At 38.1% G+C, this 27,922-nt stretch overlaps 1 protein-coding gene across 2 annotated transcripts; it reads right to left on the bottom strand.

Annotated features, from left to right (window-relative positions):
• Positions 1-17: 17 nt before the first annotated feature.
• On the bottom strand, positions 18-26,810 carry LOC117538782 (mucin-2-like). Of its 2 annotated transcripts, XM_034204656.1 has the most exons (44): positions 26,697-26,810; positions 26,169-26,207; positions 25,816-26,077; positions 25,598-25,712; positions 25,290-25,380; positions 25,103-25,209; positions 24,668-24,878; positions 24,455-24,580; positions 23,632-23,749; positions 23,411-23,549; positions 23,200-23,304; positions 23,001-23,070; positions 21,852-21,989; positions 21,596-21,760; positions 21,420-21,514; positions 21,207-21,333; positions 20,860-21,115; positions 19,948-19,997; positions 19,739-19,842; positions 18,740-18,891; positions 18,438-18,576; positions 18,253-18,360; positions 17,964-18,143; positions 17,627-17,866; positions 17,382-17,538; positions 17,059-17,187; positions 16,729-16,879; positions 15,137-15,180; positions 14,826-15,014; positions 13,942-14,727; positions 11,980-12,929; positions 5,269-5,983; positions 4,580-4,758; positions 4,063-4,231; positions 3,679-3,923; positions 3,383-3,566; positions 3,041-3,230; positions 2,765-2,943; positions 2,602-2,671; positions 1,859-1,992; positions 1,740-1,771; positions 1,489-1,654; positions 1,157-1,280; positions 18-781 (listed from the first exon to the last, which is right to left on the bottom strand). In XM_034204656.1, the coding sequence occupies exons 1-44, from the start codon at positions 26,782-26,784 to the stop codon at positions 607-609; spliced, it is 8,193 nt and encodes a 2,730-aa protein (XP_034060547.1). In that variant the 5' UTR covers positions 26,785-26,810; the 3' UTR covers positions 18-606. The 2 variants fall into 2 exon arrangements, with proteins under 2 accessions (XP_034060547.1, XP_034060549.1); XM_034204658.1 differs by lacking the exons at positions 2,765-2,943; positions 3,041-3,230.
• Between the last annotated feature and the right edge of the window lie 1,112 nt (positions 26,811-27,922).

The following is a 27,922-nucleotide window of genomic DNA, read 5'->3' as shown; positions in this document are numbered from 1 at the left end:
ACAAAAAAAGCAAGACCTTATGATGATGAGTTTTAATGACACTGACAGCATTCAGTTTGCAGAAGTTTGACACATCAGATATTGGATAAAGAATGTCAACATTCTTCACACTATTTTCATTATACAGTAGTTTAATGGGTGATAAGATCATTTAAGGGTTATAAGATCTTTGCCGTTGCTGTTAGAAATAATTGCTCAACTACTGTTAACTCTGAGGTCATTTAAAGTAAAAAAAAGATAAACACCCTATGAAGGAAACACCAAATGGAACAATTTGTATAATGCAACAACCTCTTCAAAAGCTACAAGAGACACCAGGACACAAATATGTGCCGTCATCACGAGGCACTTTGGGGACCTGCGTGCCTGATAATAATAACGAAGGGATGACGAGCATTGTCAGAGTGAAAATAGAACATGTCTTTCTACTATTATTTGATCTTACTTGGGACTGCAAAGTACAAAGAGGTGTGTCTTTACGCATTGAGTCTTGACTCTGGTCGTTTTTGGAGAGGAATTGTTTAAAGTTCATAAAAGTATATAAGTTAGATTTTCCCTTCAACTTGCTGAGCTTAGTTGTCGATGCTGTCTAGCAAAATGTTTACATTAGCCTTTCATATCTTTACATTTAGTGATATTGCAACCACACTTTTCAACTGAAATGTAGGTGTGCATTTCTTTTTGGCCATTAGCGCAGGTCATCTCCACCTTCTTCTTGCTGGTGGACATTTCTTGACAGCACGTGCATGAATGCATCAAGCGGTTGCTTTCTGCAGAATACCTGAAAATGAAGATGTTTCAGACAGAATCAGTGTCAGGAACCTGCTGTTCAATGTAAACAAAAAATTCACATGAAGGTCAATAACTTGTAATATTGACCTCTATATACTGTGAGTCACCTTTTCTGCACTGTTAACCTCACTTTTATTATTCAACCATTTTTACCATTGTATATAAGCTTGCTATTTGTCATATTCTACACAAGTGGTATTTTGATGAATTATCATATTTTATTTTATTGTACTTGTTGTGCACTCCTGGGAGTGGAGTACAACATTTCATATTACATACTTGTATTTATGTGACAACTAAAAACTTGATTTAGTGATTTAGTAAGTATGTTGTACTGAATAACTCATTTCGTTTTGAATCTCACATTGATGAGGACTCTCCACAGGATCCGGCACAGGCGGTGATTTCCACTGGTACCACCGACTTGCAGTCTTTCTTCTGCAGATATGTGGTGTTCCTGATCATTGCACAGTTGGGACGAGTAGTAACTGAAAATGACAGATAAACATGTTTTTCACCTACTGAACCCGGACTGTGAGTCTATTTTCTCTGGCGAAAGAAAGTTTTTATACAGAAGAGAAACATATGACATGAATAATGAGATAACTGATATGTGTGTGAAAAATGGAGTTCCCACTTAATAATTTAAAGATCATACACAAAACAACAGTAGATATTTTTTTATGAATCATTTACCACAGGTCTGCTCGGCACAGCAGCCGACCATGCGGTTCACCAACTCCTCGCCTTCCTCGCAGACTGTTGCATTTTGAATGGTACATGTGCGCGGCTTACACTGAACACTCATAGTGTCATTATCACAAGAACACTGCAGACAGCCACTCAGCCAATTGTCACCAATCTGTTTGATAGATGAAGTTAGTGTTGTAAAAGTGATACATACTCTGTGTTAATAATGATAATCTGTCACTTGTTGTTGCATTCACCTGTTTAGGTTGGCCATCTGGTCCAGTGCAACCTTAAACAATAAAGATAATCAGTTTACCTGAACATTAATTCAAACAGAAAGAAATTGAATGTTCTTGACAACAGACAGTGCTCTTACAGGCGGAGACACAGATGTCAGAGGTCGAACTGAACAGAGTCATCCCCTCTGGGCAGAAACATCCCTCCATCTTGTCATAATGGTTCCGTTTGTCATTTTGTCCTTCGCATTTTTGTGTATACATCTTATTGTATCTAAAGTAAGAAGAAATTGATGGTGAAAAAAACAAAAAAACATGATCATTTCAGAAATTAATTAAGAAGGTATGTGTGTAACGCAGTGCAAACTGTAGAGATAGCAGTGTCGCTTTGCTACATTGGGCAAAAGTGAAACATTTCAACAACTATTTGATTGATTGCCAGGAGATTTTGTATAGACATTCATGTGTTCATTATGAAGAATCCTAATGAATTTGGTGATCCCCTGAATTTTCCTCTAACGCCACCGTTTGTGGTTTGAATGAATTGTCTCAAAACTATTACGTAGAATGCAGTGACATTGAGTGCATCAGGATCGATTGTACTATCATCTATAGTGCCATCATCAAATCAATTTAATTCGTCAAATATTCAAGTTTATAACAAATTACAGTGTCATCAGACTGAGCTTTAATTTGTGTTTAATGCAAATGAACATATGGCAGCGTGCTAAAACATTAATGCTTTGCATCAGCATGTTTGCACTGCTATTGTGAGCATGTAAGCATACTGATGTTAACATATGGTTTGGCCCATATAATTGTTACATTACAAGCTGCTGTCATTATTTGATTCATGATGTTGATAAAAGAACTGAGCAATTACCTTGCATTGCAAGTAGGTTCAAAGGTTGGACCAGCAGGCTGGTAGACCTTATTCCCTGGACACTTGAATTCTAAAACCACAGAAAATAAATTATGATTTTTAAATGATGAAACGTGTCATTTGGACGTCTAAATATAACAATGTTAGTAAAATGAAACCTTACCACACTGTCCATTTGTAGCTTCCCTCCATGATAGGTATACAGATTCTCTAGCACACATCGCAGCATACGACTCCAAACTGGAACAAGCAACTACTGTGCTGTTTGTTTGGCAAACATCATAATTACAACCCTCATGAAATGGTTCTGATGAGATTATTTTGTGGCATTTCTCAAACACCCTTAATGTAGAAATCACAAGAAAGTTGATTATTCAGAGTGATATTAAAGAATCAATTGTACTTATCTGTTGTTATTTTCTTTGGTGTAAACTCTTACTTGCTATTCAGAATTTCACAAATAGGATCAGTTGTGTTGCATTCTATTGTTGTGTTTGGTCCTGGGGGTGGATTCTCACAATAGGGCTTTTTCTTATCTGGTACTTTCCACTCTCCCATCTGAGAGCATCCAGGATTAATTTTGCCATTTGGTAATCTGCAGTCGTTTTTCTTGTTATTGTCACAGGTACCTTGTGAAAGTAAATGATTAACATGACAGATAGTACAATGGTATTTTTACAATATATCTAACACTGTAATCATATCTTCATCTATGAATGTAACATGCAGTTTGGTTTGCTGTTTACTATGTTAATCAGCAATTTACAATTTACAATCTTACCACACTGTCCCTCGGTGTTGTTGTGGAAAATGGAAAATGGCAGCTCAACACTGAATAAAAGTCCTTTATACATCACAACTGCTTCAATTTCCGGGATTTTCATAAGTAGCTCAATTGATGTAGTTGTTATGATAAAGTCTTCATTAGAGTAGGTTGGCAATACCCGCTTGCCATTGATGTACACCTAAACAATTGAAAACATTGTTAGTGAAATATTTTTCGTTATCATAATCATTGGAGATCATTTAAAACAGTTCAAAAGTAAAATATGTTTAGGCAGTTCTGGCAAACTTTACCATGTTCACAGTCTTTGGGTCTTTCTCCTGTGTGAGAATAACTTCATAGTCTTTGTAATACACAATCAAAGCTTTAGGACAGGTCACAGATCCAGAGGGATCACAATTTACATTGCTGATAAGAATTGTTAAATTGTGTTGAGGAATGATCTCTTTGACAAGGACATATGTGCAGTTTTTCTGGAAGCTGTAATATTGGCCATCAAATGTTATATAATGAGGATCTCCAAAGCCAGAGCAAATACCTGCAAAAATTAGATTGAAATAAAATTATTTGTTATATAAAAACCAACATATATATATATATATATATATATTTGTTTGTGTTGCAGTTTTAAGATGCTGCTTGATGGAACATGTTATAAGGCTTTAATTTGAACCTACATTTGCACTCATAGTGGAAACAGCAGCCTCTTTCATCATAAACCTTCACTGGTGGTTGACCATTTTCACATTTAGGCTTGGTCACATGTTTACATTGCACATATGTTGTTACAATTGTTCCGTCGTCACATGTGGATCTGTTGCATTTGCCAATCCAAACGTCACCATCCTGTAATGAACAAGGTAGTACTTTTAGTAAACTACGGCCAGTATAGCGGTGCACGTACAAAGCACAACATATACCCCCTTTAAACTGTGTCATCCATACAACAAGCAAATATGTTTACAAAGATCAAAATAATAAAATTAAAAACAAAGCCCACAGATGTCATTATCAACCCCAGTAATGGATTGAAACTCTTCAATTACTGTTGTATTCAATTAATTTATAGGTGTCCATGATTGTTTTTCAGAAAAGAGACCCTGGAAAAATGTTGGGATTAGTACATACTTACATTTTTTTATTTTAAGAAGATATGTTAAATATCTATCTGTACATATAACTACATTAACATACCTTTCTAGGTGGATCAAGATACAAACAGTCTTCTTTTGTAGGGCTTGTTACAGTGGTGGTAGGAGTTGGTGGAGTAGTGTAGTGACATGGTCTAGCAAGCTTCTCAACATTGCATGTCAAATCACAATATGCAGTGAAACACCAGTCTTCTTCATCAGTCTTATTGTACATGAAGCTACCTATATAACATTGAAACCATAGGGCAGTTAGATAAACATTGACAGGGTTACAGTTGTCTTGCAACTTTTGTTAAGTCTAGACCAAGCAAATTCAAGTTTCTTATAGATAATTGAAAAGTCCATTTCATGATCTGTGACCAGATGCAAACTGATTCTACAATTTCATAAATAGTTCCTGGATAAATAGAGTTAGAGATGAATAGAGTTGTGGTTATTGTGTGTGCAGGCACCACAACCAACCAATTGTATTCAATTATACATGAACAAAGTTACAAATCGTCTTTCACAAATAAAAAAAGCCTGTTGTTTGGAATGTGTAATATCTATGCACATCTATTTTACCATTTCAAGTTTTGTGCAATATCCAAAAGAATGCAGGCCAACTCAGACTGTGGATTAATATATAAACCTCTTGCAATACCAAGTTGAAATGTAAGGAGTTAAGTGTAACCACAACAAAAAAGGTAATAATAATATGAAATACTTAAATGGCAATAGCCAATTACTTACCAGGAGAAAATAAATGATCCATGTACTTGCAAAAACACATTGTTGTTCTGCCTGGTGTTGAAGACTGAAGGGTTGAAGGTGTTGGGGTTTTAGTTATTGTTGAAGTAGGCTTTTCTGTGGTTTTTACAGGGGTGGTGGGTTCTTTAGTGGTTGTTTCAGTAGTAGTTAGTTCCTTCTCTGTAGTTTTGATTGTTTTTTCTGTGAATGTGGTTGTTGTGGTTGTTTTTTTTGTTATTGTAGTGGGTGTCTTTTGGACGGTGGGTGTGGGGGTCGGTTTCTCTGAGAATGTGACTCCACTAGTGCTTGGCTTTTCTGTGGGTATTGTGGTAGGTTTTTTGGTAACTTTAGTGGTTGCGGTAGGGTTTTCTGTGATTATGGATGTCGTGGTCTGTTTTTCTGTTATCGTGGTTGGTGGTTTTGTGATGGTGGTGGTAGTGGTAGGTTTCTCCGAGAATGTAACACCAATACTGCTGGGACTTTCTGTGGCTGGTGTGGTGGATTTTCCTGTAACGGTGATAGCTTTAGTGCTGGGCTTTTCGGTTGGTGTTGTGGTAGGATTTTCAGTGACTGTAGTGGTAGTGGTGGGTTTTTCCGTGGTTGTGGTAGCTTTAGTGCTGGGCTTTTCTGTTGGTGTTGTGGTAGGATTTTCAGTAACTGTAGTGGTTGTGGTTGGTTTTTCGGTAACTTGAGTGGTTGTGGTTGGTTTTTCTGTGATTTTGGTGGGTTTTTCCGTGGGTATCGTGGTCTGTTTTTCTGTTATTGTGGTTGGTGGTTTTGTGATGGTGGTGGTAGTAGTGGTAGGTTTCTCAGAGAATGTAACAGCAGTAGTGCTGGGATTTTCTGTGGGGGTTGTGGTGTAACATTTGTAAACACAACACTTCACTCGTATTTCATAGTCCAAACATTTAGGAGGAGGTGGACTTTGGTCTTTGTTATGACAGATTAGTCCACCTGTTGGGTTGCATGTTACTTTTTGAAGTAATTCGTCCAACGTTGAATTTGGATAATGTTTTGCTCTACATTCTATTTCTAAAGGTTTTCTGCAAACACTCAAATCTAGATCCTTAATTTTTTCAATTGGTTCATAATCTCCACTATCTGGGGAAGGGCCAGGGTAATTATTGTTGTTCCAATATGACCACTTACAATCATAGTCACAGCTAGTAGTGCTGGGATTTTCAGTGACTGTAGTGGTAGTGGTGGGGTTTTCCGTGGTTATGGTAGCTTTAGTGCTGGGATTTTCTGTGCGTATTGTGGTGGGTTTTTCGGTAACTTTAGAGGTTGTCGTGGGTTTTACTGTGATTATGGATGTCGTGGTCTGTTTTTCTGTTATCGTGGTTGGTGTTTTTGTGATAGTGGTGGTAGTGGTAGGTTTCTCCGAGAATGTAACAGAAGTAGTGCTGGGATTTTCTGTGGGTGTCGTAGCTGTGTGCACAATCAAAGGTTTTGTTAATGGCGTTGTTTTAGCAACTGTATTTGTTCTAACTTCCAGGGTTGTTGTGGTGGGTTTTTGAGTGACTATAGTCGTTGTGGTGGGTTTTTGAGTGACTATAGTTGTTGTGGTGGGTTTTTCAGTGACTGTAGTCGTTGTGGTGACTTTTCCTGTGACGGTGATAGCTTTAGTGCTGGGCTTTTCTGTTGGTGTTGTGGTAGGATTTTCAGTAACTGTAGTGGTTGTGGTTGGTTTTTCGGTAACTTGAGTGGTTGTGGTTGGTTTTTCTGTGATTTTGGTGGTTGTGGTGGGTTTTTCCGTGGGTATCGTGGTCTGTTTTTCTGTTATTGTGGTTGGTGGTTTTGTGATGGTGGTGGTAGTAGTGGTAGGTTTCTCAGAGAATGTAACAGCAGTAGTGCTGGGATTTTCTGTGGGGGTTGTGGTGTAACATTTGTAAACACAACACTTCACTCGTATTTCATAGTCCAAACATTTAGGAGGAGGTGGACTTTGGTCTTTGTTATGACAGATTAGTCCACCTGTTGGGTTGCATGTTACTTTTTGAAGTAATTCGTCCAACGTTGAATTTGGATAATGTTTTGCTCTACATTCTATTTCTAAAGGTTTTCTGCAAACACTCAAATCTAGATCCTTAATTTTTTCAATTGGTTCATAATCTCCACTATCTGGGGAAGGGCCAGGGTAATTATTGTTGTTCCAATATGACCACTTACAATCATAGTCACAGCTAGTAGTGCTGGGATTTTCAGTGACTGTAGTGGTAGTGGTGGGTTTTTCCGTGGTTATGGTAGCTTTAGTGCTGGGATTTTCTGTGCGTATTGTGGTGGGTTTTTCGGTAACTTTAGAGGTTGTCGTGGGTTTTACTGTGATTATGGATGTCGTGGTCTGTTTTTCTGTTATCGTGGTTGGTGTTTTTGTGATAGTGGTGGTAGTGGTAGGTTTCTCCGAGAATGTAACAGAAGTAGTGCTGGGATTTTCTGTGGGTGTCGTAGCTGTGTGCACAATCAAAGGTTTTGTTAATGGCGTTGTTTTAGCAACTGTATTTGTTCTAACTTCCAGGGTTGTTGTGGTGGGTTTTTGAGTGACTATAGTCGTTGTGGTGGGTTTTTGAGTGACTATAGTTGTTGTGGTGGGTTTTTCAGTGACTGTAGTCGTTGTGGTGACTTTTCCTGTGACGGTGATAGCTTTAGTGCTGGGCTTTTCTGTTGGTGTTGTGGTAGGATTTTCAGTAACTGTAGTGGTTGTGGTTGGTTTTTCGGTAACTTGAGTGGTTGTGGTTGGTTTTTCTGTGATTTTGGTGGTTGTGGTGGGTTTTTCCGTGGGTATCGTGGTCTGTTTTTCTGTTATTGTGGTTGGTGGTTTTGTGATGGTGGTGGTAGTAGTGGTAGGTTTCTCAGAGAATGTAACAGCAGTAGTGCTGGGATTTTCTGTGGGGGTTGTGGTGTAACATTTGTAAACACAACACTTCACTCGTATTTCATAGTCCAAACATTTAGGAGGAGGTGGACTTTGGTCTTTGTTATGACAGATTAGTCCACCTGTTGGGTTGCATGTTACTTTTTGAAGTAATTCGTCCAACGTTGAATTTGGATAATGTTTTGCTCTACATTCTATTTCTAAAGGTTTTCTGCAAACACTCAAATCTAGATCCTTAATTTTTTCAATTGGTTCATAATCTCCACTATCTGGGGAAGGGCCAGGGTAATTATTGTTGTTCCAATATGACCACTTACAATCATAGTCACAGCTAGTAGTGCTGGGATTTTCAGTGACTGTAGTGGTAGTGGTGGGTTTTTCCGTGGTTATGGTAGCTTTAGTGCTGGGATTTTCTGTGCGTATTGTGGTGGGTTTTTCGGTAACTTTAGAGGTTGTCGTGGGTTTTACTGTGATTATGGATGTCGTGGTCTGTTTTTCTGTTATCGTGGTTGGTGTTTTTGTGATAGTGGTGGTAGTGGTAGGTTTCTCCGAGAATGTAACAGAAGTAGTGATGGGATTTTCTGTGGGTGTCGTAGCTGTGTGCACAGTCAAAGGTTCTGTTAATGGCGTTGTTTTAGCAACTGTATTTGTTCTAACTTCCAGGGTTGTTCTGGTGGGTTTTTGAGTGACTATAGTCGTTGTGGTGGGTTTTTGAGTGACTATAGTTGTTGTGGTGGGTTTTTCAGTGACTGTAGTCGTTGTGGTGACTTTTCCTGTGACGGTGATAGCTTTAGTGCTGGGCTTTTCTGTTGGTGTTGTGGTAGGATTTTCAGTAACTGTAGTGGTTGTGGTTGGTTTTTCGGTAACTTGAGTGGTTGTGGTTGGTTTTTCTGTGATTTTGGTGGTTGTGGTGGGTTTTTCCGTGGGTATCGTGGTCTGTTTTTCTGTTATTGTGGTTGGTGGTTTTGTGATGGTGGTGGTAGTAGTGGTAGGTTTCTCAGAGAATGTAACAGCAGTAGTGCTGGGATTTTCTGTGGGGGTTGTGGTGTAACATTTGTAAACACAACACTTCACTCGTATTTCATAGTCCAAACATTTAGGAGGAGGTGGACTTTGGTCTTTGTTATGACAGATTAGTCCACCTGTTGGGTTGCATGTTACTTTTTGAAGTAATTCGTCCAACGTTGAATTTGGATAATGTTTTGCTCTACATTCTATTTCTAAAGGTTTTCTGCAAACACTCAAATCTAGATCCTTAATTTTTTCAATTGGTTCATAATCTCCACTATCTGGGGAAGGGCCAGGGTAATTATTGTTGTTCCAATATGACCACTTACAATCATAGTCACAGCTAGTAGTGCTGGGATTTTCAGTGACTGTAGTGGTAGTGGTGGGTTTTTCCGTGGTTATGGTAGCTTTAGTGCTGGGATTTTCTGTGCGTATTGTGGTGGGTTTTTCGGTAACTTTAGAGGTTGTCGTGGGTTTTACTGTGATTATGGATGTCGTGGTCTGTTTTTCTGTTATCGTGGTTGGTGTTTTTGTGATAGTGGTGGTAGTGGTAGGTTTCTCCGAGAATGTAACAGAAGTAGTGATGGGATTTTCTGTGGGTGTCGTAGCTGTGTGCACAGTCAAAGGTTCTGTTAATGGCGTTGTTTTAGCAACTGTATTTGTTCTAACTTCCAGGGTTGTTGTGGTGGGTTTTTGAGTGACTATAGTCGTTGTGGTGGGTTTTTGAGTGACTATAGTTGTTGTGGTGGGTTTTTCAGTGACTGTAGTCGTTGTGGTGACTTTTCCTGTGACGGTGATAGCTTTAGTGCTGGGCTTTTCTGTTGGTGTTGTGGTAGGATTTTCAGTAACTGTAGTGGTTGTGGTTGGTTTTTCGGTAACTTGAGTGGTTGTGGTTGGTTTTTCTGTGATTTTGGTGGTTGTGGTGGGTTTTTCCGTGGGTATCGTGGTCTGTTTTTCTGTTATTGTGGTTGGTGGTTTTGTGATGGTGGTGGTAGTAGTGGTAGGTTTCTCAGAGAATGTAACAGCAGTAGTGCTGGGATTTTCTGTGGGGGTTGTGGTGTAACATTTGTAAACACAACACTTCACTCGTATTTCATAGTCCAAACATTTAGGAGGAGGTGGACTTTGGTCTTTGTTATGACAGATTAGTCCACCTGTTGGGTTGCATGTTACTTTTTGAAGTAATTCGTCCAACGTTGAATTTGGATAATGTTTTGCTCTACATTCTATTTCTAAAGGTTTTCTGCAAACACTCAAATCTAGATCCTTAATTTTTTCAATTGGTTCATAATCTCCACTATCTGGGGAAGGGCCAGGGTAATTATTGTTGTTCCAATATGACCACTTACAATCATAGTCACAGCTAGTAGTGCTGGGATTTTCAGTGACTGTAGTGGTAGTGGTGGGTTTTTCCGTGGTTATGGTAGCTTTAGTGCTGGGATTTTCTGTGCTTATTGTGGTGGGTTTTTCGGTAACTTTAGAGGTTGTCGTGGGGTTTACTGTGATTATGGATGTCGTGGTCTGTTTTTCTGTTATCGTGGTTGGTGTTTTTGTGATAGTGGTGGTAGTGGTAGGTTTCTCCGAGAATGTAACAGAAGTAGTGCTGGGATTTTCTGTGGGTGTCGTAGCTGTGTGCACAATCAAAGGTTTTGTTAATGGCGTTGTTTTAGCAACTGTATTTGTTCTAACTTCCAGGGTTGTTGTGGTGGGTTTTTGAGTGACTATAGTCGTTGTGGTGGGTTTTTGAGTGACTATAGTTGTTGTGGTGGGTTTTTCGGTAACTTGAGTGGTTGTGGTTGGTTTTTCTGTGATTTTGGTGGTTGTGGTGGGTTTTTCCGTGGGTATCGTGGTCTGTTTTTCTGTTATTGTGGTTGGTGGTTTTGTGATGGTGGTGGTAGTAGTGGTAGGTTTCTCAGAGAATGTAACAGCAGTAGTGCTGGGCATTTTCTGTGGGGGTTGTGGTGTAACATTTGTAAACACAACACTTCACTCGTATTTCATAGTCCAAACATTTAGGAGGAGGTGGACTTTGGTCTTTGTTATGACAGATTAGTCCACCTGTTGGGTTGCATGTTACTTTTTGAAGTAATTCGTCCAACGTTGAATTTGGATAATGTTTTGCTCTACATTCTATTTCTAAAGGTTTTCTGCAAACACTCAAATCTAGATCCTTAATTTTTTCAATTGGTTCATAATCTCCACTATCTGGGGAAGGGCCAGGGTAATTATTGTTGTTCCAATATGACCACTTACAATCATAGTCACAGCTAGTAGTGCTGGGATTTTCAGTGACTGTAGTGGTAGTGGTGGGTTTTTCCGTGGTTATGGTAGCTTTAGTGCTGGGATTTTCTGTGCGTATTGTGGTGGGTTTTTCGGTAACTTTAGAGGTTGTCGTGGGTTTTACTGTGATTATGGATGTCGTGGTCTGTTTTTCTGTTATCGTGGTTGGTGTTTTTGTGATAGTGGTGGTAGTGGTAGGTTTCTCCGAGAATGTAACAGAAGTAGTGATGGGATTTTCTGTGGGTGTCGTAGCTGTGTGCACAGTCAAAGGTTCTGTTAATGGCGTTGTTTTAGCAACTGTATTTGTTCTAACTTCCAGGGTTGTTGTGGTGGGTTTTTGAGTGACTATAGTCGTTGTGGTGGGTTTTTGAGTGACTATAGTTGTTGTGGTGGGTTTTTCAGTGACTGTAGTCGTTGTGGTGACTTTTCCTGTGATGGTGATAGCTTTAGTGCTGGGCTTTTCTGTTGGTGTTGTGGTAGGATTTTCAGTAACTGTAGTGGTTGTGGTTGGTTTTTTCGGTAACTTGAGTGGTTGTGGTTGGTTTTTCTGTGATTTTGGTGGTTGTGGTGGGTTTTTCCGTGGGTATCGTGGTCTGTTTTTCTGTTATTGTGGTTGGTGGTTTTGTGATGGTGGTGGTAGTAGTGGTAGGTTTCTCAGAGAATGTAACAGCAGTAGTGCTGGGATTTTCTGTGGGGGTTGTGGTGTAACATTTGTAAACACAACACTTCACTCGTATTTCATAGTCCAAACATTTAGGAGGAGGTGGACTTTGGTCTTTGTTATGACAGATTAGTCCACCTGTTGGGTTGCATGTTACTTTTTGAAGTAATTCGTCCAACGTTGAATTTGGATAATGTTTTGCTCTACATTCTATTTCTAAAGGTTTTCTGCAAACACTCAAATCTAGATCCTTAATTTTTTCAATTGGTTCATAATCTCCACTATCTGGGGAAGGGCCAGGGTAATTATTGTTGTTCCAATATGACCACTTACAATCATAGTCACAGCTAGTAGTGCTGGGATTTTCAGTGACTGTAGTGGTAGTGGTGGGTTTTTCCGTGGTTATGGTAGCTTTAGTGCTGGGATTTTCTGTGCGTATTGTGGTGGGTTTTTCGGTAACTTTAGAGGTTGTCGTGGGTTTTACTGTGATTATGGATGTCGTGGTCTGTTTTTCTGTTATCGTGGTTGGTGTTTTTGTGATAGTGGTGGTAGTGGTAGGTTTCTCCGAGAATGTAACAGAAGTAGTGATGGGATTTTCTGTGGGTGTCGTAGCTGTGTGCACAGTCAAAGGTTCTGTTAATGGCGTTGTTTTAGCAACTGTATTTGTTCTAACTTCCAGGGTTGTTGTGGTGGGTTTTTGAGTGACTATAGTCGTTGTGGTGGGTTTTTGAGTGACTATAGTTGTTGTGGTGGGTTTTTCAGTGACTGTAGTCGTTGTGGGGACTTTTCCTGTGACGGTGATAGCTTTAGTGCTGGGCTTTTCTGTTGGTGTTGTGGTAGGATTTTCAGTAACTGTAGTGGTTGTGGTTGGTTTTTTCGGTAACTTGAGTGGTTGTGGTTGGTTTTTCTGTGATTTTGGTGGGTTTTTCCGTGGGTATCGTGGTCTGTTTTTCTGTTATTGTGGTTGGTGGTTTTGTGATGGTGGTGGTAGTAGTGGTAGGTTTCTCAGAGAATGTAACAGCAGTAGTGCTGGGATTTTCTGTGGGGGTTGTGGTGTAACATTTGTAAACACAACACTTCACTCGTATTTCATAGTCCAAACATTTAGGAGGAGGTGGACTTTGGTCTTTGTTATGACAGATTAGTCCACCTGTTGGGTTGCATGTTACTTTTTGAAGTAATTCGTCCAACGTTGAATTTGGATAATGTTTTGCTCTACATTCTATTTCTAAAGGTTTTCTGCAAACACTCAAATCTAGATCCTTAATTTTTTCAATTGGTTCATAATCTCCACTATCTGGGGAAGGGCCAGGGTAATTATTGTTGTTCCAATATGACCACTTACAATCATAGTCACAGCTAGTAGTGCTGGGATTTTCAGTGACTGTAGTGGTAGTGGTGGGGTTTTCCGTGGTTATGGTAGCTTTAGTGCTGGGATTTTCTGTGCTTATTGTGGTGGGTTTTTCGGTAACTTTAGAGGTTGTCGTGGGGTTTACTGTGATTATGGATGTCGTGGTCTGTTTTTCTGTTATCGTGGTTGGTGTTTTTGTGATAGTGGTGGTAGTGGTAGGTTTCTCCGAGAATGTAACAGAAGTAGTGCTGGGATTTTCTGTGGGTGTCGTAGCTGTGTGCACAATCAAAGGTTTTGTTAATGGCGTTGTTTTAGCAACTGTATTTGTTCTAACTTCCAGGGTTGTTGTGGTGGGTTTTTGAGTGACTATAGTTGTTGTGGTGGGTTTTTGAGTGACTATAGTTGTTGTGGTGGGTTTTTCAGTGACTGTAGTCGTTGTGGGGACTTTTCCTGTGACGGTGATAGCTTTAGTGCTGGGCTTTTCTGTTGGTGTTGTGGTAGGATTTTCAGTAACTGTAGTGGTTGTGGTTGGTTTTTCGGTAACTTGAGTGGTTGTGGTTGGTTTTTCTGTGATTTTGGTGGTTGTGGTGGGTTTTTCCGTGGGTATCGTGGTCTGTTTTTCTGTTATTGTGGTTGGTGGTTTTGTGATGGTGGTGGTAGTAGTGGTAGGTTTCTCAGAGAATGTAACAGCAGTAGTGCTGGGATTTTCTGTGGGGGTTGTGGTGTAACATTTGTAAACACAACACTTCACTCGTATTTCATAGTCCAAACATTTAGGAGGAGGTGGACTTTGGTCTTTGTTATGACAGATTAGTCCACCTGTTGGGTTGCATGTTACTTTTTGAAGTAATTCGTCCAACGTTGAATTTGGATAATGTTTTGCTCTACATTCTATTTCTAAAGGTTTTCTGCAAACACTCAAATCTAGATCCTTAATTTTTTCAATTGGTTCATAATCTCCACTATCTGGGGAAGGGCCAGGGTAATTATTGTTGTTCCAATATGACCACTTACAATCATAGTCACAGCTAGTAGTGCTGGGATTTTCAGTGACTGTAATGGTTGAGGTAGGTTTTTCTGTGAATGTTGATGTTGTGCTGGATTTTACTGTGACAGTGGTAGCTTTGGAGATGGGTCTTGATGATGATAGAACTGTGGTTTTAGACCTTGTTGAAGCCGTTGGTTTAGAGATTGTGTGAATCGTTGTCACAGCCTCAGTTCTAATACTTGAATGAGGAGACGTTTGTGATGTTGCTGTGGTAGGATGTTGTGTGGTTGTTCTTGGTTTTTCTGTGATGGCCAAAAACAAATTGGATTTAATCATAAGGTTGACTTTAAAAGGTTCAAAATATTTTATTCAACACCTATTCCTCTCAAAAGTCTCTTACCACTGGTAAAATTAAATGTTATGGATGGTGTAGTTGTAGTTGGTGTAGTTGTAGAGCAAGTCTCTGAGGTTCTGATAATATCTCCTTTTTCTCCACAAACAGCCTTTAAACAGCTTCCATTTCCATCATGTGTCTCATAGACAGTCTCTCCATACTTGTAAATATGCCCGTTATAGTAACAATTGCAAGCTGCAAAAAAACATTTATTAAAGGATTATCAAAATCTTATGATTTAATAGATTCATACAATTACCTTTCTCATTAAACTTGATTCTGTGATCAATTAAAGAAATGGTCATAGCGAAACTTACCTAGATTATCATAGTAGCACTTCACTTTTGTTGAAGAACATTTACTAAAAGGTAAATAAAATAAAAAAAATGTTTAAAAATAATACATTAACATATAGGCAACCATTTTGATATTGGTGCACAGATCTTTTTGTTTTTTCCTTCCCTGCCCACAGGTTTGGTATCTTGTTAACCTACAATGTGCCCAGCTGGAAGAAAACGTGCGTTATGTCATGAATGTAGGCATCGCCAATTGTGTTCTATAAACTTTATTTTATTTAAGAGAAGTTACACTAAAAAATGCTATTTATTTATGCTTTTCTTTGTTTTTCTCTTTTAGTCTTCATTTTATTGACCAGCTAAAATAAGATAATGTCGCCAAGAGAGAATAACAAGTTAGCCTATACTGATCTTCTTTATTAACTGTATACCAGTGATTCTATTAACAGCCATTTGAAGGAGACGTTTATCTGTTTTATGAGCATTTTTTAATTGCCGTGGTGCGCACTGTGAAGGTCCGTGATGTGATTAAGACATGGCAGATCCTGTGTAAATAGCTGTCCTATTAATAATAAATAGTTATTCCAAATGTGTACCACAGCATGAGGCATGCCTTTAATAGTATGCACAGTTCCATACAAAAATTGCCCATGTGTCTCCATCCAAAACACCAGGTCTCCTAGGCAACAAATACAGATGCCATTGTTTAAAGGGCCTGACCAAAGTACTGATTAGAGCTCCTCCTTTTATATGAAAATAAAGGTACATGTGAGACTGTGATAAGCAACATGAGATTGTTCATGATTTTATGGCAACTTTTATTGTTCCCTAAAAACAAGAGAAGTATTTGAGGATAATGGCTATTTTATAATACAAAGGTTAAGCAACTCTTTAGTAACACAATTAACAGACAACACGTGACAGTAGGATCTTCAACTGATTCAGAAAAATGATTTTACTTCAAAGAAAGAAATAAGAAATAATTGCTATTGCTGAAATAAAGTAATTTGCATAGTCACTATAGCTAGCTCCTTCATACATCCAGGCCTTATTTCAACCATCTACTCTAGCACGTGCACTACGCTCGGCATCAGCCAATAGACTCGCTACTCCATCACTGCGAGTGGGACCCAGCTACCCCTCAAAAACATGGCTGTTTGCTATCCTGACTCCTAAATTGAGGGATGAGCTCCCCATTGACATCAGGACAGCAAAAACTCTGCATATCTTCCGTCGCAAACTATTTACGCTTCTATTTCGACTGTACCTTGGAAATTAAGTTATTGCTGAAAAAAAAACTTTAGGTAACTTTAACTTAGGCCTTGTATCTGATTCACCAGCACTTACTATGGTATAATCTTGCTTGAAGTAAATATATCTGCACTTTCCTTGTTGTTCCTGTTTGTTTCTTTATGGTTTTTGCACTTATTGTAAGTCACTTTGGATAAAAGCGTCAGCTAAATTATATGTAATGTATGTAATGTAAATCTGAACAGCATGAATAAATTATATTGTGTATATTGCTGCCTTACGCTATCTGTTGTGAAAACAGTTCAAGTGATATCATTTACTTTTGCACCAATGCATCATTAATAACATGGAAAGTGACTTACCAGTTGTGACAGTTATCTTTTGAAGGCCAAAGCTTCCCTTCTTCATGGTGATTCCCTTCGTCATCATAACAGCCACATTCCTTATTTGACACACACTTCATGTCATCCTCTTCGAAATAAGGTCGTTCAGACGGGCAATTTGGATAGCAGCCTTAAAAAATTAAATGTTACTGTAAAAAATGCTGTACTACCACACAAAAGGTACATATTGGAACTAGCCTAAACCATGTTAGAATATCTGAGTGGTGAAACTGTATGAAAAAAACAAATGTTCAACTCTGTATTTACAAACTTAGAGAGACATACATTTTTACTTTCATTTCCACCTACCTTCTAATGCTGGAATGTGGTTGAAGCATTCTCCCGAGGGATTTCTGCATGTCTTCATACATGGTTTTCCACAAGGCTTATAGTGCCATTCACACTCTCCATCAGGGTTGTAAAAATCACAGAATATAGCTAATGAAACAAAAGAAAATAGAAAATAAATAATAACAACGTACAAGAAAAGATTACTCTATAGTGAATCCAATCTTTAAAAGGATATGAGAGTCAGGCTTTATTTGTAAATTCAACAATTTAAATGACAAAGGGGATGCTGACAAAAGGTGATGCAGTTCATCGTCTCACAGAAACACCAATAAAACACTTACGGCAGATTGTGGGAGTTCTCCATCTCACACACGCTCCGGCCTCGTTACAGGCTGCTGCGTAGGCTGCGACAGCAGAGCAAAAACACTCACAATCTCCTCCTGTGTTGCAGGAACACGTGTCTCTCACACAGGCTTCATAATGGTTTTTTGGATCCACCTTTTGAACAAAGCAATTGTAAATGTAAGTACACTCTATCTATCTATCTATCTCTCTATCTATCTTAGTTAATTGGCAGTTCTCTTACCTTCGAATGGCAACTAGCAAATACTTCAGTATTGATAATGTCGCAGTGTTTTGATGCCCATGCCTTCCTGTATGAGTACATACTGCAGGGATCTTTTGCTGTGTTTGCATTAGGGCAATTAGGTGACACTTTCCAGCTGTTTCCGAACTCAAGGGCGTCAACCACAACTCCTTTGTTTCTGGTGGTAAAATCGTTCTTGATATTTCCATCGTAATTCCCACACAGACCACAGACTTTTCCCTGGGAAAAGCGAGATATAGTTAATTTATATTGTTGCATTAATGAGGGGGCATCCTTATTATCATTTAGCCGAACAACTGTATATCTCGTCACCCACCTTGAAATTTGACTTGAGTTTGATCATGAGTGTTGTCCTCTTATTCCACATAAGAACAAGTCCATTCTTTGCCTCAATGACAAGATAAATACCCATAGTGTGGACCTTATATGGTATGTCTTCCCCTTTGCTTTGTTTGATAACTCTGACACTTTCCTCTGAAAGAATGATTTCGTTGTTCTGAAAAAGCAAAAGAACATACTCTTTTGTAATTCTTCAATGTTATTTTCAATATTCAAAAAATGCATTTCAAATGTATACCATAATAATGAAATATAGTGTTAAGTACCCCTAAGTAAAGCTTGATAGCAGTGGAGCAAATGGTTCCGCTCCCACCGCATGGGATGCTCTCTGTTAGGACCCTAAAGGTGCCATTCATGTCTTCTCCACAGTAATCCTGCAAGATATTGATGATTATATTACAAGACAGACTTTTGACAAATTGATAAGACTGAATATGGGTCAGTGCAATACCTGAGTGAAGATGGAGCTACATTCCCCATTAAAGGAGAATTTCTTCTCATCAAAAGTGATGTAATTGCTATCTCCATATATGGTGCAGAATCCACCACACTCATGATCTGTACAAGTCCATTTTCTGCTTTTGCAAGTACTATAGGTAAATGAAGTTATGTTAAGTTATATATCCGCAAAGACATTTTAAGACTAATTGATTTTTTTTCACCAAGCCAGATATATATCATGCATCACTAAAAACACCACAACAGTGAATTGACACAGCGCTATTTTAGTATGAAAAGAATGAAAGGACTCACCAGGTATTGCAGTTTACAGTGACATTCTCTCCAGAATGAAAGGACTCTCCATTATATGTGCAGGGACAGTTCTGTTCCTTTATGCAGCCTCCTTTACCGTCAAACACCAGGCCGGCTGGGCATACACAGCCTGACATACAATGTGTACTGGCCTATACAATGTAACAGCAAAGTATTTAACATGTCAACTTGCTGCTTTAGGACACATTTACAGAACATTTGGTAACACTTTCCAAGAAACTCATGTCTATACAGCATTCGATATCATACTTAGTGCAGTACAATCTGATTTTGGCACCTTATACTTAGTTAATAAGTAAGCGGAAATATCGGAAATATTCATAATGAGATATAACAATAGCCATCGCATATTAAAAAGCATTTTATAAAGTAACATTCTGTATCACATTACTTCATAATTGCATTAATTGCATTACAATTCATTAATTGCATAATGATCATTGTGATAACATTTGTTTAGTTTCAGATAATAAAGCGTTGATGAGTCTTTGATTATCTGATTATCTTCGTATTTGTTAGCCTTTACTTGTAGTCAGCGCATCAGCTAACAATTATATCATGATTGTGTGCAACCTTATACAGATGAAGCTAAAAGCATGTTATTGATGTTTGTAAGACAGTATTCCTTTTTCAGAAACTTCAAATCAAAAATGTGGTATCATACATTAGAGCAGTTCTCTATCAGTCTTTATAACTGGCTAAGGATAATGTCCTGAGCAACCCAAGACTGAGATTCTTCTCTTAAACATTGATTGACCCGAAATACTAAAGTATTATGATACTTGACCCAGACCCAAGAAAACGCTTTAAAATGTGTTATTATTACTAATCCTGTTTAAACCTATTTTAGTGCTTATATAATTATGAATTTACGGTGCGAAAAAAAACCCTGACCCATTATAAGTATATAAAAATGCATTATAGAGATGGTAGTCATAGAATATTCAACAGTAGTCATGAACCACAATATAATCTTACACATGTGTCTGTGTCCAGAGTCTGGCAGCTCTTTTGACACTCGGATCCCTTTTCCCGTGGCTTTGAGCTGGAGCAGTTGAAGTAAACCATCGGCTTTTTGCATGCTGATGACAATGATAGTGTGTTAGAAATTACACCACTGAAGGCTTGGTGTAGCTCATACTGTGCTTTGCAACAGAAGGAATATTAAGATGAGTGATGGTACCTACATTCTTCTGTATGTATTCCTTCACAATTCAGTGTTCCACTAAGGCACACGCTGAAATGTATAGAACAAACAAAGTTAAACCTTGCTAGTTTCTGCTCAATTTATTGTTAATGAAGAAACAGTGGTTTACGACAGTGGTCCCAAACATGTCTGGCCTTTAGGACTTGTAGTTCTCTTATGTCCAAATCAAGGTTACACACTTTGGCTAACTTGGTTGGCCAGGAGAGCTGGTGACTATTTAGCACATACTGAGCTGACAGGTCAAGGGTTTGGATTTAGGGATAAAACCAAAGCCTTGAGAAAAAACAAAACAATCGGTCAAACCCAGATGTCCACTGAACCAACACAATTAAGATAAAAGTGCAAATTCAACTTAAGAACTGAAGAAATATAAGGTACAGTATTGCAGGAATTGCAATTACAACCTAAAAACCAACAACATTAGATCGAATATATCAGCAATTAGAACAAATGTAGGCTTAAATAAACTGTATTTAAAGCATAGCATGTGAATAGTCAAAAATAATTAGGTAAAAATAAATAAAAACATTAGATTCATGATTTTTTTTTTGCTATAATCTAGCTATGGCTGTTACAAGCAGTAGCCTACTTCACTGCTACAAGACACTGTTTGTTAATGTTCACTTTCAGTGAAATCAAATGTTGCCTTATAGCAACTGTTTGGATCTTGCAAAAAGCACTGGAGGACCTAAAGGGACTGCCATGATGTTCAAGCGATCTACTTGTGGGAAACTGCACTTGTAAAATCAAAAATAAACCCTGCGCTAGATAAACATTAGACTTTAAAATATGACAAATTGGACCCATCAGCTTACTTAAAACAATAAAATAAAAACAATCATATGAAAATATTGTTTTGCTGGAATATTAAAGGACATTTTGAAATCCTCACCAGGTTTTTCCATTGACTGTGATGGATTGCTTTGGGTGCACCAGTGTGTCTCCCACCTGGCAAGAGCATTGTGAGGCTGGCACACACTGATCCCGGTCATTCAGGAAAGTTCCTTTGGCACAGCCGCAGCCATCCGTTGGGGTAAACTCAATGCCACATGTTAAGTCTGACTGACTAAGAGAGCGGCAGGTGCGACGACAGCTTGTCATTTCGTATTCATACACAAAAGTAGCAGGGCAGCCAGTTGTGTAGCGCTCTTTTCAAAGGAAACAGGTTCACTTGTTTAAATATTATAAATGAATAAGGATTTTTTTTATTTCACATTTGAAAGTTTGGGTTTAACTTACGGCAAATGGTGTTCCTCCATCCTTGCAACAGGATGCCTTCAGCAGCGCATGCATGGACATAAGAGGATATAGCAGCACACATGCACTCCTCACTGCTATGACCGGCACAGGTGTCATAAATACAAGACTGCAGAGAGAAATGTTAAGTATGTAAAATAACCCTAACACATGAACACATAGATTAGACTGCAGACAAAAACAAGATCTGCTTACTTTCTGATAGTATTCTGGGTTTATTTCAGTATGACACTTTGCAAAAATCCCTTTTGGGTCTGACAGCATCCCACACCAGTGCTTGGCATAATTATCTACAAACACAAATAAACATATTTATTTGGGTACATTGAGAAAATGATATTGAAATATAAAGTACTATGTATGTGACCTACCTTTGTCTAAGCTCGATGAGCAGGGGTCCCCAATTATGTTTGTAACATCTGGGCAACTTGGCTTAGTCTTCCATGTGTTCACAAATGCCCACGCTGTTCCCTCAATCAATCCATTTGTGGTTCTGAAGTCATCAGCTTCCACATCATTAAAATCTCCACAAAGACCTGGACAAGATATGATTCCTTAACACTTAATAAAACATTCATTGCAAAATGTGGATGTTTTTACACTATTACTATAAGAAGTATAACAAACCCATGAGTTTTCCTTTATTTCGAACACTGGCTTTGATGTAGACCTGCATAATGGGTTTTAGCTGAATCTCAAGATCAAGCCCGTATTTGGTGTGGATTACAATGAAGAATGTCGATGGGCTGAAGACTGTTATGTCATCTGCGGGGGAAACACACGTTTTTCATTATGAATAAAGAGACTGTTTAGTTTATTTGAGCAAACTTATGTAACACTGAAAAAACTGAAAAGTTGAGTTTAATTAAATGTATTATGTCAACACATTTAACAAAACTGTATTAGGTTAGGTGAAAGCAATTATATTAAAGGGGACTTATCATGCAACATGCACTTTTTTATGTATTTTATACATAAATACATGTATGTGTCCCCGGTGTGTCACGGAACTCACACAGCGTCAGAAAAATAACACCTTCTCTCTTTTCCTCTGTACCCAAATCTCTAAAAACGGGGTAACAACGGAGCGGATCCAGATTTGCGTCCAATATGATGTAATATCGGCAATGCGGACCCACGGCCCTATCAGAAACGTTGCTATCAGAAACAATGCCCGACTGTTTTCGACGTAATATGGTCTTTGTTTACATTAGCAAGCATCGCTAACACTCAGAGCTAATCTGTACTGGAGAGAGTATGTGTGAAGAAGCAGGAAATAAAAAGGAACTCACCTTGTGGTAAACCGGCAAGAGAAAAAGCATTTGATACTGTTTCAGAAATAATCCTTGATGTGGTTTGGACGTTTCATCATGGCAGTATGTGCCGGTAGAAATCTCCCGCATGAGCAGGCATAAGCTCCGCCCCCTCTTTATTTATTTTATTTTATTTATTTTTTTAAAGCTTTATAACCAGAATCAGCACTTTAGTAACAGGAAGTGAAATAGAGGGATATGACGCATGGCTAGAATGGGTGATCTGTTTAGTATTTTGAGCAAAACACTTCAAAACATAGTTTATATATTTGTATATATCTGAGACCTATGCTATAGCCTAAAAATAGTATGATATGTGACCTTTAAGTTGTACCAATTTAAACTTAAAATGAATGCTTTCAAGTAACCTAATAGTTTTGTTACATTTGTTGTCATAATGCATTTATTAAAGTCAACATTTCATTTTTTCCCGTGCATGACTTATTAGAAAATAATAGCTCACCCATGAAAAGAGGCAACGGAGTTCTCATTGTGTTATATATAACATGTCCGTTAGCTTGCACTACAATCTTCTGCAGTGGGAAACAAATACAATATTTCAAAAACTTCTGGGTAAATATAAACTTTTTCAACAGATAAGAAATGGAGAAGATCATAAACATAGTTTTTCTTTATTAAGAGAAAACCATAACACACTGTACCATGTTTTGAGGCAGGTTTAGGGTGACTGCTCCCAGGCAAGTTGATTTTTTTGATATTTCACATTTGGCAAGGTCACCATGGACACTGAAAGTCCCATTAGCTTCCTGAAGTCAAGAAGATACAAATGCACATGGTTACAATTGGTTTGCTTATTTACAAAGATTGCGATCTTTTTTAAAGGATGATAACATTTAAATATGAATGCCTCACCTTGGAGAGGACATAAGAGCAGTCTCCATGGAAATTATATATTTTATCATCATAGGTGGAGATGTGGTAGCCCCCCAGTATGGAGCAGATACCTGGACAGTCCATATCCATACATTTCCACTGACCCTGGGTACAGGTGCTGCAAACAGAGTTCACTAGATCAAACAAATCAGCTTGAATACAAATTTGAATTTGAAAATGATATTCAAGTCAACCATTACCATTTTTGACATGCCCTTGAGTATGATTCTCCTGGTTTGTATGACTTGCCATCGTGTGTGCAGGAGCATTTGTCAAAAGCAACACACCCACTTTGTGTTATGTCATCAAAGACAGTCCCTTAAGAAAAACATAATAGTCAGGTCTGTGAAGTAAACTGCAAACCCCATTTAGAATTTGTACACAATATTTCATTTAAACAGTAACTAATTTTTTTGTTTTTTACAATGGATATTTTCTTAATACACTCTCTGATGTAACAACTGTATACTCAGGCAAACCCAAATGAAGGCATATTTCATGGTAAAAAAACAACTAAAAACGATTAAAAAGCAATACAAGTTTACAAATATTTGGAATCAACACAAACTGCGTTGAATCCACCTAATTTAGATGTCTTTGTCCATGGCCTGACAACTTTCACCATTTATTTTAATGGCAATGCACATGTAAAGCCAAACTAGGGACAAGAGTTGAAAATTGACCAACCACAAACATCAGACATTAAACCGGATTATACCTTTGCACTATATTATACTACACAGTTGTATATGACACGTAATTTAAGCTATGTCCAATGTAGTATCTCAACTGGGAGCTGAGAAATGTAAACTTCACTTCATTAACAACATTAATTCAGTATTTGTAGACAACTAACTTATTGACTGCAATTTAACAGCATGAATTATTAATTATGCACACAAATAGCAAAAGTCAAGAGCCAAAGAAAGGTATGTACAAATAATGAAAAAATCACTTGTGTAAAATGAGTAAACCCTTTAACATTTCAGTTTTCCCCCCTAAGTTTGTGGAAAGAAAACTTACCAGATGGACAGAAGCATCCGTCTAGGCAGTGATCCTCACATACTTCGCTTCTCTGGGGGTTGCTGCAGGTGTCAGTACAAGGACTACCACATTCTTGATACTCCATGTTAAAAGGGCAGGTTTTTGCTATTAAAAAAAACGTCATTTAGAAACAGTGATTTTAAAATAATGACATACAAAAGATGATCTAAATGTTCTGATTGCTGTTCTTACCACACATTTGTGCAGTCTTCCATTTGTGTGGTTTCCCGCCTGCATGAGCGCACTGACGGGAGTACTCTGATATGGTCGAACACAAGCATGTGGTACTGCTGTTACAGCTGCAAATGTCCTTCACACACGCTCCGATGAAAGAGTCCTTATCAATCAGGTTATTACAGCTGAGGAAGGCAGGGCCTGACAGCAAGTTTGAGCAGAGGTCGATCTGGGGGTCAAAGTATATGTTGTATTTAAATTGTACCTACATTTCATTTAATAATAATAATATTAATGATAATAACAGGAAAAAGAAGAGGAAGAAGAAAAAGAAGAAGAAGAAGAAGTGCAACATATTTAAACAAAGGTAAATACACATTAAAAAGACAGTAGATGATATAAGTGAAAGGTCATTTGAGTTGTTTGAGAATTCTTTTAAGCAAATTGACATACTTGATTTTCACAGGTCTGTTTGTCTTGAGGGGAGCTTTTTTCACAGTCTTCGGTAGGACCATTGACTTTCCAGGTCTCCTCAAAATAATCAAGGCTTACAGTCTTCCCTGCCGGAACAAGAGGTTTTATATGAGCAAATGTAAAGATTTTGTGCAGATTGGTTTGCGCTTTACTATTTAGTATTTACCTTCTTTAAAGAACTCATCATAAACCTGGACTCCGTTGTAGTCACCGCACAGGCCACAGGTCTGGTTCTTGAATTTAGCATCCAGCTCAACCTAGAAAACAGATTAAAATTATTTTTATTTTATCATTATGCACATTTTCAGAAATAACTTCCTTTGACTTGCTACGGATTCATTCTTTATGTCTATTGAATCAATTCTAAAAAGTGAATGCTTTCATTTGATTATTTTCCTTAGTTATCAAAATATCTTTCAAAAGCAATATGAGTTATAATTTGTGCAATAGAAAGCACATGATAAATGCACTTACCCAGAGTGCGTCTTCTTCATTCCACATGATGACCACGCCCAACTTTGCCTCGATTTTGACATAGGAGACAGTCCTTTCGGCTGTAATGCCATACCGGCTGAATGGTAAAGTGAAACTAAAGGGGGACAAAAATAAATCATCACAGTTAGATGACATCAACCATCACTGCAACCCGTATATCAGCTGGTATTGGAAAGTAGTTTTGACAACAGACTCACTGTTCATTATTGACTTTGATGGAAGTCTTGTCTAATTCCACATCAGCCCCGTCCAGTCTCATGGTGACCCTCTTTATGATGGGGACCCCATTTATCTCCTGCCGTTGGAACTGAATGTTAAAATTTTCGTAGGTTCCCTTACACTGGGACGCAAGGATGTAGTTGCAAGGTGAGGGAAGCTGGAAGAAATCTCCATCGAACGTCTTGAAATGATGGTTGCCCCATGTACTGCAGATCTTTTCATTGTGAGCTGGTCTCAATTCTAGTTTATGGAGACAAATAACATTTTAGTGGAAACTGAAAATGATGTTTGTTTTGTTATCTCGCATCTTCAAACAAAAAAGACAAATCACCTGTAATTACTGGCATTTGGTGCATGGTCTGAACTATGACTGAAAAAAAAGACACATGATCAATATTGTCAGAAAAAGATGCTGTTGATATTTGTATTATACAGTATGCACATGAAAAAACACTTTTTCAGAATAACAGAAAGAAAACATCTAAAAAAACACATCTAGTTGTTAATTTCACTACTCTTTGTTCATTTGCATCTGCAGTTCTTTTTAAGTATAAAAAAATCCCTCATTTACACATTTTAACACCATATCAACTATTGAATAAAAAAACATTTTAAACTAAAGGATAAAGAGTAACACTAAATATATAAAGATAGACTTATTAATGCAGGTAATCAGCTGGTGATGTTTAATGCTGATGTATTAATATGCTGTTATTAAATTATACAATATGCTCCAACAGCTGTTACCCCAAACCCAATTCTTCCCAGGATAGGGTCCTTTTTACTTTAAATAAAGCACAAGGCATTAAGGTTAGATTTGATATACGCTGCTCTCTCTGTGTGAGTTGAGATGACATACCGGTGCTGGCGGCAGGTGGTAAAAGGCAAAGAGTGAGCCATGGTATCACCAATTCGAGTAGCATCTCGGCTGCTCTCATGATCCTCATCCTGCTCCTGACCGGGATGGCTGAACCAACTGATCCTACTCGAAAAAATATCATGTAATATAGTTCATTGGGTGTTTGCTGTTAAGGAGGGGTCTAATAGACATTTTGGGTGTCAGCCATTGTGGTCATTTTCACCAGTAAGATCACACCCATGAAGAGCTTATCACAACATTTCATCCTCATGTGCCTCAAATGTTGTGATAAGCTCTTCATCATAGTAGTGAATCAGTCACTCTCAGTCTGCATAGTTTTTTGTTGAATTTTGATCTTTGGTAAATTTACCAATCTTATGTTAACATAAGTCCTATAAGCAGGGGTGCACACAACTTTTTTGCCCTGGTTCTCAAAGGAGCACCTGGAGATGTTGCTTGGTGCTCATCCTTAAAATGAAATAAACCGTAACTTTTGAGGGGTCTTGACTTTATTTGCCAGACACACAGCACTGAACACACATGCAGAGGTGAACACAGAACACACATGCAGAGGTGAACACAAGACAACATTAGCATGACCAGTAATCCTACAAGCTGTCATCACTTCCCTCCTGACTGTTCTCCTCACTGTCTTCCTCTCTGTCAGACATGGTAGCTGTCTGCGATTAGCTGCTGGTTTTGGGTCGAAAGTCTCTGTTGTCATCTTAGAAAAGTGGATGTAATCAAATAAGTATGTGAACATAACCAATAACCTACCATAGCCAATAATAAATTAGTGTAACTTATTTTATTTATGTTGTTCATTCATATCTTATTTTACCTTAACATTTATTTATTTATGCATTTGTTTGTATCTCTCCAGTTTTAAAGGATATTTTTGGTTACTAACCTATAGTATACATTGGAATGATTTCAAACATGTTTATCCCAATAATTATAAAGGAGTGCCTTGGTGTGTTTACATAAATTGTGACCAAACCGTTTGAACTTAGACTAAAGTGAACTATCTAAACACTCAGAGTCCTTTACCTCACTGAGCTGTAGTAGCCTATCAGCCTCTCAGTCTGACTGGAGAGGACTCTCCCTCCACATTATTGTAGAAACATCTTCTTCTTATATCCGTTATAGCAGCTAGCACCAGATTATATTAACAACAGCGCCGGTACCGGTGCACCCTCCCTCGCTCCCTCGATCACTCGCATTTG

This window comes from Gymnodraco acuticeps, unplaced genomic scaffold (genome assembly GCF_902827175.1).
Source record: "Gymnodraco acuticeps unplaced genomic scaffold, fGymAcu1.1, whole genome shotgun sequence".
Classification (NCBI taxonomy): Eukaryota; Metazoa; Chordata; class Actinopteri; order Perciformes; family Bathydraconidae; genus Gymnodraco; species Gymnodraco acuticeps.
The sequence above is the reverse complement of the archived record's forward strand: the minus strand, read 5'-3'. Positions and strand labels throughout refer to the sequence as shown.